The sequence below is a fragment of the Zosterops lateralis genome (genome assembly GCF_965231275.1).
Source record: "Zosterops lateralis genome assembly, chromosome: 39".
NCBI classification, from domain to species: domain Eukaryota; kingdom Metazoa; phylum Chordata; class Aves; order Passeriformes; family Zosteropidae; genus Zosterops; species Zosterops lateralis.
In genome coordinates this window covers 22,051-32,874 of record NC_139799.1, presented here as the reverse complement: position 1 = coordinate 32,874, position 10,824 = coordinate 22,051, and the positions used below count along the sequence as shown (strand labels likewise).

The 10,824-nt window shown below is 47.8% G+C and overlaps 1 protein-coding gene across 1 annotated transcript; it reads right to left on the bottom strand.

Annotated features, from left to right (window-relative positions):
• Nucleotides 1–4,872: 4,872 nt before the first annotated feature.
• On the bottom strand, nt 4,873–10,412 carry LOC310921985 (uncharacterized protein; the record flags this gene model as incomplete). The annotated part of the gene is made up of 5 exons (XM_083882252.1): nt 4,873–4,992; nt 6,458–6,577; nt 7,456–7,773; nt 9,379–9,681; nt 10,358–10,412. 5 exons carry the CDS (start codon nt 10,410–10,412, stop codon nt 4,913–4,915), a joined length of 876 nt encoding a protein of 291 aa, XP_083738378.1. The 3' UTR covers nt 4,873–4,912.
• Nucleotides 10,413–10,824: the final 412 nt, after the last annotated feature.

Sequence of the window (10,824 nt, the reverse complement as noted above, 5' to 3'; positions counted from 1 at the left end):
AATCTCAAAATTTGTGGTGAAAAGGGACCCCAAAACCCCATTGGGGACACCCTCATTTGCATCTCATTTGCATAAACACCCTTAATATGCCCCCCAAACGCCTCCAGAGACTCTCCCACACCCCTCATTTGCATCTCATTTGCATAAACACCCCCCACATAGCCCAGGACCCATTCAGAGACCATCTAGACCCACCTCATTTGCATCTCATTTGCATAAGAACCCTCTAATTTGTTCCCTCTCATTAAAAGACCCCCAGAGACCCTCCCTGTGGCCCTCATTAGCATCTCATTTGCATAAGAAGCTCTTTAGAGCACCTGAACCTGTCAAAACGCACTCGGGGAGTGTCCCATGCCCCTAATTTGCATCTCATTTGCATAAATCCACCTTAATTTCCCCCATAAATGCCCCCCAAATGCTTCTGGAGACTCTCATTAGCATCTCATTTGCATAAACACACCCCCACATAGCCCAGGACCCTTTCAGAGACCGCCTAGACCCACCTCATTTGCATCTCATTTGCATAAACACCTCTTAATAGCCCTCAAACACCCCAAGACCCATCAAGTTACCACTTTATGTCTCTCATTTGCATCTCATTTGCATAAACACCCTTAATATGCCCCCAAAACGCCTCCAGAGACTCTCCCGCACCTCTCATTTGCATCTCATTTGCATAAACACACCCCCACATTGCCCAGGACCCTTTCAGAGCCCGTCTAGACCCACCTCATTTGCATCTCATTTGCATAAACACACCCCCACATTGCCCAGGACCCTTTCAGAGCCCGTTTAGACCCACCTCATTTGCATCTCATTTGCATAAGAACACCCTAATTTGTTCTCTTTCATTAAAACACCCCCCAGAGACCCTCCCTGTGGCCCTCATTTGCATCTCATTTGCATAAGAAGAGCTTTAGAGCACTCAGTGAGTGTACCACGCCCGTAATTTGCATCTCATTTGCATAAATTCACCCTAATTTCCCCCATAAATGCCCCGAAATGTTTCTGGAGACTCTCATTAGCATCTCATTTGCATAAACACCCCCCCCATAGCCCAGGACCCTTCCAGAGCCCGTCTAGACCCACCTCATTTGCATCTCATTTGCATAAACACCCTTAATATGCCCCCAAAACGCCTCCAGAGACTTTCCCACACCCCTCATTTGCATCTCATTTGCATAAACACACCCCACATAGCCCAGGACCCATTCAGAGACCGTCTAGACCCACCTCATTTGCATCTCATTTGCATAAGAACATCCTAATTTGTTCCCTTTCATTAAAAGACCCCCCCAGAGACCCTCCCTGTGGCCCTCATTTGCATCTCATTTGCATAAGAAGAGCTTTAGAGCACTCAGTGAGTGTCCCACGCCCCTAATTTGCATCTCATTTGCATAAATCCACCCTAATTTCCCCCATAAATGCCCCGAAATGTTTCTGGAGACTCTCATTAGCATCTCATTTGCATAAACACACCCCCCACAGCCCAGGACCCTTTCAGAGCCCGTCTAGACCCACCTCATTTGCATCTCATTTGCATAAACACACCCCACATAGACCAGGACCCTTTCAGAGCCCGTCCAAACCCACCTCATTTGCATCTCATTTGCATAAGAACCCCCTAATTCGTTCCCTTTCATTAAAAGACCCCCAGAGACCCTCCCTGTGGCCCTCATTTGCATCTCATTTGCATAAGAAGAGCTTTAGAGCACTCAGTGAGTGTCCCACGCCCCTAATTTGCATCTCATTTGCATAAATCCACCCTAATTTCCCCCATAAATGCCCCGAAATGTTTCTGGAGACTCTCATTAGCATCTCATTTGCATAAACACACACCCCCATAGCCCAGGACCCTTTCAGAGCCTGTCTAGACCCTAATTTGCATCTCATTTGCATAAACACACCCCCCATAGCCCAGGACCCTTTCAGAGCCTGTCTAGACCCACCTCATTTGCATCTCATTTGCATAAACACACCCCCAATAGCCCAGGACCCTTTCAGAGCCCGTCTAGACCCACCTCATTTGCATCTCATTTGCATAAACACCTCTTAATAGCCCTCAAACACCCCAAGACCCATCAAATGACCACTTTATGTCCCTCATTTGCATCTCATTTGCATAAACACACCCCCCATAGCCCAGGACCCTTTCAGAGCCCGTCTAGACCCACCTCATTTGCATCTCATTTGCATAAACACCCTTAATATGCCCCCCAAACGCCTCCAGAGACTCTCCCGCACCTCTCATTTGCATCTCATTTGCATAAACACACCCCCATAGCCCAGGACCCTTTCAGAGACCGCCTAGACCCACCTCATTTGCATCTCATTTGCATAAACACACCCCCATAGCCCAGGACCCTTTCAGAGACCGCCTAGACCCACCTCATTTGCATCTCATTTGCATAAACACACCCCCACAAAGCCCAGGACCCTTTCAGAGACCATCTAGACCCACCTCATTTGCATCTCATTTGAATAAACACCCTTAATATGCCCCCAAAACGCCTCCAGGGACTCTCCCACACCCCTCATTTGCATCTCATTTGCATAAACACACCCCCAATAGCCCAGGACCCTTTCAGAGACAGTCTAGACACACCTCATTTGCATCTCATTTGCATAAGAACATCCTAATTTGTTCCCTTTCATTAAAAGACCCCCCCCAGAGACCCTCCCTGTGGCCCCTCATTAGCATCTCATTTGCATAAAAACGCTTTAATTATGAACAAACTATCCCTAAACTGCCTTAGGGAACCTCCCAGTCCTCTTAATTTGCATCTCATTTGCATAAAAGCGCTTTAATTATTCCTACAGTCCCCCTAACAGCCCCAGACAACCTCCCTGTACCCCTAATTTGCATCGAATTTGCATAAAAGCGCTTTAATTATTCCTACAGTCCCCCTAACAGCCCCAGGCAACCTTCCTGTACCCCTAATTTGCATCTAATTTGCATAAACGCGTCTTAATGGCCCCCAAACCCAATCACGGCCTGTCACAAAACCATTCGTTGACCCTCATTAACATCTCATTTGCATAAATCCCCCCTCCAAATCCAAATCGACCAATCAGGACACAGCACTGTGCGATCCACCAATCGCCCTTGGATGGCGGCCATCTTGGGGGCGTGGCCTTTATTGCATCAGCTGCTTTGTGGGCGTGGCCTTTGAGCGGGGGCCATATTGGGGGCGTGGCTTCATCATTATTTGTGGGCGTGGTCAGCTCATTGTCAGCCATATTTGTGGGCGTGGCTTCATCATTATTTGTGGGCGCGGTCAGCTCATTGTCAGCCATATTGGTGGGCGAGGTCAGCACGTTGTCAGCCATATTGGTGGGCGTGGTCAACAATCATTGTCAGCCATATTGGTGGGCGTGGTCAGCTCATTGTCAGCCATATTGTTGGGCGTGTTCAACAATCATTGTCAGCCATATTGGTGGGCGTGGTCAGATAATTGTCGGCCATATTGGTGGGCGTGGTCACAGCAGTGTCAGTCATATGGGTGGGCGTGGTCAGAGCATTGTCAGCCATATTGGTGGGCGTGGTCATCTCATTGTCAGCCATATTGGTGGGCGCGGTCAGCACGTTGTCAGCCATATTGGTGGGCGTGGTCACAGCATTGTCAGTCATATTGGTGGGCGTGGTCAGAGCATTGTCAGCCATATTGGTGGGCGTGGTCAGCTCATTGTGGCCATATTGGTGGGCATGGTCAGCAATCATTGTCAGCCATATTGGTGGGCGTGGTCTCAGCATTGTCAGCCATATTGGTGGGCGTGGTCACAGCATTGTCAGCCATATTGGTGGGCGTGGTCAGCTCATTGTCGGCCATATTGGTGGGCGTGGTCTCAGCAATCATTGTCAGCCATATTGGTGGGCATGGTCTCAGCAATCATTGTCAGCCATATTGGTGGGCGTGGTCAGCTCATTGTGGCCATATTGGTGGGCGTGGTCTCAGCAATCATTGTCAGCCATATTGGTGGGCGTGGTCAGCTCATTGTGGCCATATTGGTGGGCATGGTCAGCAATCATTGTCAGCCATATTGGTGGGCGTGGTCTCAGCATTGTCAGCCATATTGGTGGGCGTGGTCACAGCATTGTCAGCCATATTGGTGGGCATGGTCTCAGCAATCATTGTCAGCCATATTGGTGGGCGTGGTCAGAGCATTGTCAGCCATATTGGTGGGCGTGGTCACAGCATTGTCAGCCATATTGGTGGGCGTGGTCAGCTCATTGTCAGCCATATTGGTGGGCGTGGTCTCAGCAATCATTGTCAGCCATATTGTGGGCGTGGTCTCAGCATTGTCAGTCATATTGGTGGGCATGGTCATAGCATTGTCAGCCATATTGGTGGGCGTGGTCTCAGCATTGTCAGCCATATTGGTGGGCGTGGTCAGCAATCATTGTCAGCCATATTGGTGGGCGTGGTCTCAGCATTGTCAGCCATATTGGTGGGCGTGGTCACAGCATTGTCAGCCATATTGGTGGGCGTGGTCTCAGCAATCATTGTCAGCCATATTGGTGGGCGTGGCCTGTTCATTGTCATCCATATTGGTGGGCGTGGTCAGCTCATTGTCAGCCATATTGGTGGGCGTGGTCAGCTCATTGTCAGCCATATTGGTGGGCGTGGTCAGAGCATTGTCAGCCATATTGGTGGGTGTGGCCTGTTCATTGTCAGCCATATTGGTGGGCGTGGTCACAGCATTGTCAGCCATATTGGTGGGCGTGGTCAGAGCATTGTCAGCCATATTGGTGGGCGTGGTCACAGCATTGTCAGCCATATTGGTGGGCGCGGTCACAGCATTGTCAGCCATATTGGTGGGCGTGGTCAGGGATCTGGGTGGGCGTGGTCAGGGATCCGGGTGGGCGTGGTCAGGGATCCGGGTGGGCGTGGCCCGGGTGGGCGTGGCCGGCTCACGAGGCCACCTCCAGGTCTCCCATGCGGAGGGTTCCGGTGTCGTCCCCGGGGCGCAGCCCCCGCCAGCGGGAACCCCCTGGATTGGGCCGAAAAAACAACATTTTGGGCAAAAAAATTATAAATTTCGGACCAAAAAAATCATAAATTATGAACAAAATTATCAATTTGGGGGAAAAAAATGAAGATTTGGAGAGAATTGAGGGGTTTTTAGGGTGAAAAATGGAGATTTTTTTTTTGGAGAAAAATCGGGAATTTTGGGGGTAAAATCAGAGATTTTTGGGGGGAAAATTGGGGAATTTGGGAGGAAATTTTTGGGGGAAAATCAGAGGTTTTTTAGGGGTAAAATGAGAAATTTTAAGGGAAAATTCACATTTTGGGGGGGAAATTGGAGAATTTTGGGGGAAAATTTGGGGGTTGAGGGGAAAAAGGTGAATTTGAGTGAAAAAATGGGAAATTTTGGGAGAGAAATTGGAAATTTTGGGCAAATTTTGGGAGAATTTTGGGGCCAATTTGGGGAGAATTTGGGCCAATTTGGGGAGAATTTGGGACAATTTTGGGGACAATTTGAGGAGATTTTGGGGCCAATTTGGGGAGAATTTGGGGCCAATTTGGGTCAATTTTTGGTCAATTTTGGGGCCAATTTGGGGAGAATTTTGGGCCAATTTTGCGTCAATTTGGGGCCAAATTGGGGAGAATTTTGGGGCCAATTTGGGGCCAATTTTGGGACAATTTGGGGAGAATTTTGGGAACAATTTGGAGCCAATTTTGGGACAATTTGGGGCCAATTTGGGGAGAATTTTGGGTCAATTTTGGGTCAATTTGGGGACAATTTTAGGGACAATTTGAGGCAATTTGGGGACAATTTGGGAAGAATTTTGGGGCAATTTGGGGCCAATTTGAGGAGAATTTTGGGGACAATTTGGGGCCAATTTGGGGCAAATTTGGGAAGAATTTTGGGGCAATTTTGGGTCAATTTGGGGCCAATTTGGTGAGAATTTGGGGCCAATTTGGTGAGAATTTGGGGCCAATTTGGGGGGAATTTGGGGCCAATTTGGGGATAATTTTGGGGCCAATTTGGGGCCAATTTGGGGAGAATTTTGAACCAATTTTGGGTCAATTTGAGGCCAATTTTAGGAGAATTTTGGGAGAATTTGGGGCCAATTTGGGGAGAATTTTTGGGCCAACATGGGGAGAATTTGGGGCCAATTTGGGGAGATTTTGGGAGAATTTTGGGGCAAATTTAGGGCAAATTTGGGCCAAATTTGGGGAGAATTTTGGGCCAATTTGGGAAGAATTTTGGGTCAATTTTGGGCCAATTTGGGAGAATTTTGGGTCAATTTTTGGGCCAATTTTGGGTCAATTTGGGGAAATTTTGGGGCCAAATTGGGGAGAATTTGGGAGAATTTGGGCCCAATTCGGGAGAATTTTGGGACCAATTTGGGAAGAATTTTTGGTCAATTTTGGGTCAATTTGGGGAGAATTTTGGGAGAATTTTGGGGTCAATTTGGGGTCAATCCCCTCCCCTCCCCCCCCGCACTGACCCCTCCTCCTCCGGCACATCCAGGCAGCCAATAGGAGCCCGAGGAGCAGCGAGGCCACGCCCACAGAGACGCCGACGGCCAATGGGAGGAGCTGGAACTCGGCCGGGGGCGGGAAATCCCCTCCGGAAAAAAATAAATGTCAGAAAATTATCAAAAAATCCAAAAATCTCCACAAAAACCAACCCCAGGGTCAGAAACACGCCGAAAAAAAATTTTGGGGAGAAAATTGGGAAATTTTTGGGTGAAAATTTGGGAATTTTGTGGGGAAAATGGGAGATTTTGGGGGAAATTGGGAAATTTTGGGAAAATGGGAAGTTTTGGGGAAAAATTGAGAAATTTTGGGGAAAAATTGGGAAATTTTAGGGAAAAACTGGGAAATTTGGGTGTGGTCATTGAAGTGGGTGTGGTCACTGGGGTGGGTGTGGTCAGGGGGGGTGGTCAGTGGGTGTGGTCACTCAGGTGGGTGTGGTCAGGGGGTGTGGTCAGTGGGTGTGGTCACTCAGGTGGGTGTGGTCAGCGGGTGTGGTCACTGGGGTGGGTGTGGTCACTGGGTGGGTGTGGTCACTGGGGTGGGTGGGGTCACTGGGGTGGGTGTGGTCAGCAGGTGTGGTCACTGGGGTGGGTGGGGTCACTGGGGTGGGTGTGGTCACTGGGTGGGTGTGGTCACTGGGGTGGGTGTGGTCAGTGGGTGGGTGTGGTCAGTGGGGTGGGTGTGGTCACTGGGGTGGGTGTGGTCAGCGGGTGTGGTCACTGGGGTGGGTGTGGTCAGTGGGTGGGTGTGGTCACTGGGGTGGGTGTGGTCACTGGGGTGGGTGTGGTCACAGGGGTGGGTGTGGTCAGTGGGTGGGTGTGGTCACTGGGGTGGGTGGGGTCACTGGGGTGGGTGTGGTCAGTGGGTGTGGTCACTCAGGTGGGTGTGGTCAGTGGGTGTGGTCAGTGGGTGTGGTCACTCAGGTGGGTGTGGTCAGTGGGTGTGGTGAGTGGGTGTGGTCACTCACCTGTCACCATCATGGCCACGCCCCGACTGGGCGGCGCCTCCAGCCAAGCCCCGCCCACCTCCTCCTCCAATCGGCAGCTGAAATTCCCCCCGGATTGGCGGGAAACCCTCGGCAGCTCCAGCTCCGCCCCCTCCTCCTCCCCCGTGACGTCACCGATGACGTCATCGATGACGTCACGCAGCGCGGCGCCGTCGCGGAAGAAGCGGAAACGGCGGCGGAAGCGGCGCCGGGGGGCGGAGCAGGTGAGGAGGAGGCGGTGACCGGCCGGGACCACGCCCGAGGGCGGCTCCACCGACAGCACCGGGGCCGGGCACCGGCCTGGGATTGGGGAAACTCAACGGAACCCAAAACACCCAACCAAACTCAACCAAACCCAACCAAACCCAACCAAACCCAACCAAACTCAACCAAACTCAACCAAACCCAACCAAACCCAACCAAACCCAACCAAACTCAACCAAACCCAACCAAACCCAACCAAACCCAACCAAACCCAATAAAACTCAACCAAACTCAACCAAACCCAACCAAACTCAACCAAACCCAACCAAACCCAACCAAACCCAACCAAACTCAACCAAACTCAACCAAACCCAACCAAACCCAACCAAACCCAACCAAACTCAACCAAACTCAACCAAACCCAACCAAACTCAACCAAACCCAACCAAACTCAAGCAAACTCAACCAAACTCAATGAAACTCAACCAAACTCAACCAAACTCAACCAAACCTAACCAAACCCAAACCAAACTCAACCAAACCCAACCAAACTCAACCAAACCCAAACCAAACTCAACCAAACCCAAACCAAACTCAACCAAACCCAACCAAACCCAACCAAACTCAACCAAACTCAACCAAACTAAACCAAACCCAACCAAACTCAACCAAACCCAACCAAACCCAACTAAACTCAACCAAACCCAACCAAACCCAACCAAACCCAACCAAACTCAACCAAACCCAACCAAACTCAACCAAACTCAACCAAACTCAACCAAACCCAACCAAACTGAACCAAACTCAACCAAACTCAACCAAACCCAACCAAACCCAACCAAACCCAACCAAACTGAACCAAACTCAACCAAACCCAACCAAACCCAACCAAACCCAACCAAACTCAACCAAACCCAACCAAACTCAACCAAACTCAACCAAACTCAACCAAACCCAACCAAACTGAACCAAACCCAACCAAACCCAATAAAACTCAACCAAACTCAACCAAACCCAACCAAACTCAACCAAACTCAACCAAACCCAACCAAACCCAACCAAACTCAACCAAACCCAACCAAACTCAACCAAACTCAACCAAACCCAACCAAACCCAACCAAACTCAACCAAACCCAACCAAACTCAACCAAACTCAACCAAACTCAACCAAACCCAACCAAACTCAACCAAACTCAACCAAACTCAACCAAACTCAACCAAACCCAACCAAACTCAACCAAACCCAACCAAACCCAACCAAACCCAATAAAACTCAACCAAACTCAACCAAACCCAACCAAACTCAACCAAACTCAACCAAACCCAACCAAACCCAACCAAACTCAACCAAACCCAACCAAACTCAACCAAACTCAACCAAACCCAACCAAACCCAACCAAACTCAACCAAACCCAACCAAACTCAACCAAACTCAACCAAACTCAACCAAACCCAACCAAACTCAACCAAACTCAACCAAACTCAACCAAACTCAAACCAAACTCGACCAAACTCAACCAAACCCAATAAAACTCAACCAAACCCAACCAAACCCAACCAAACCCAATAAAACTCAACCAAACTCAATCAAACTCAACCAAACTCAAACCAAACCCAACCAAACCCAACCAAACCCAACCAAACCCAACCAAACTCAACCAAACCCAACCAAACCCAACCAAACCCAACCAAACCCCACCTTTGACCTCCACCGGGACGGCGTCGCTGGCGTACGACGCGATCCACCGACCCTCCGTCATCTCCTCGTATCGGCAGCTGAAATTCCCCGTCCGGTTCCGGTCGCTTTTCTCCACTTTCAGCCGGGCCTCGGCGCCGCCGGAACCTTCCAGGAGCCCCTCGGTGATTTCAAGGCCGTCGTGGAAAAAGCCGAATCTCCTCTCGGCGGCGGCGCCGGGAGGGGCCGAGCAGCGGAAGAGCAAAGGTTGACCTTCCACCGTCAGCGGCGACGGCGTCACCGTCAGGTTGGGCGGGGCCGGGCGGTCTGGGGGGGGAGGAAAAGACACAAAATTAATGTTGAAATTAATTTTTTGGGTTTAAAAATGGGGAAAAAACCTCAAAATTTTGGTCGACGGGGACGAATTTTGGAATGAAAAATTTGGAATGAAAAATTTGGAATATAAAATTTGGAATTAAAAAATAAAAATCCAAAATTTTGTTTAATTTGGGACGAATTTTGGGCTAAAAATGACATTTTTTGGGTGGAAAAGTCAATGTTGGGTCTCAATAGGGATGAATTTTGGGATTAAAAATTCCCAATTTGGACCAAAATCCAAAATTTTGGTCAAAAGGGATAAAATTTGGAATAAAAAATTCCCAATTTTGGACCAAAATCCAAAATTTTGGTCGATGGGGACGAATTTTGGGATAAAAAAAATTCGGAATATAAAATTTGGAATAAAATTTGGAATAAAAAATTCCCCATTGGGACGAAAAATCCAAAATTTTGTTTAATTTGGGACGAATTTTGGGATAAAAATTCCCAATTTGGGATAAAAATCCAAAAATTTTGGTCGATGGGGACGAATTTTGGGCTAAAAAAATTCGGAATATAAAATTTGGAATAAAATTTGGGATTAAAAATTCCCCATTTGGGACGAAAAATCCAAAATTTTGTTTAATTTGGGACGAATTTTGGGATAAAAATTCCCAATTTGAACCAAAATCCAAAATTTTGGTCAAAAGGGATAAAATTTGGAATAAAAAATTCCCCATTTGGGACGAAAATCCAAAAATTTTGGTCAATGGGGACGAATTTTGGGATAAAAAAATTCGGAATATAAAATTTGGAATAAAATTTGGAATAAAAAATTCCCCAATTTGGACTAAAATCCAAAATTTTGTTTAATTTGGGACAAATTTTGGGGATAAAAATTCCCAATTTGAACCAAAATCCAAAATTTTGGTCGATGGGGATGAATTTTGGGATAAAAAAATTCGGAATAAAAAATTTGGAATAAAATTTGGGATTAAAAATTCCCCATTTGGACCAAAATCCAAAATTTTGTTTCATTGGGACGAATTTTGGGGTAAATTTGCAAAAAATTAAAAAATTTTGGGGATAATTTTGTGAAAAAATTTGACAAAAATTTAGGAAAAAAATATTGAAAAATAATTTTTTTTAATT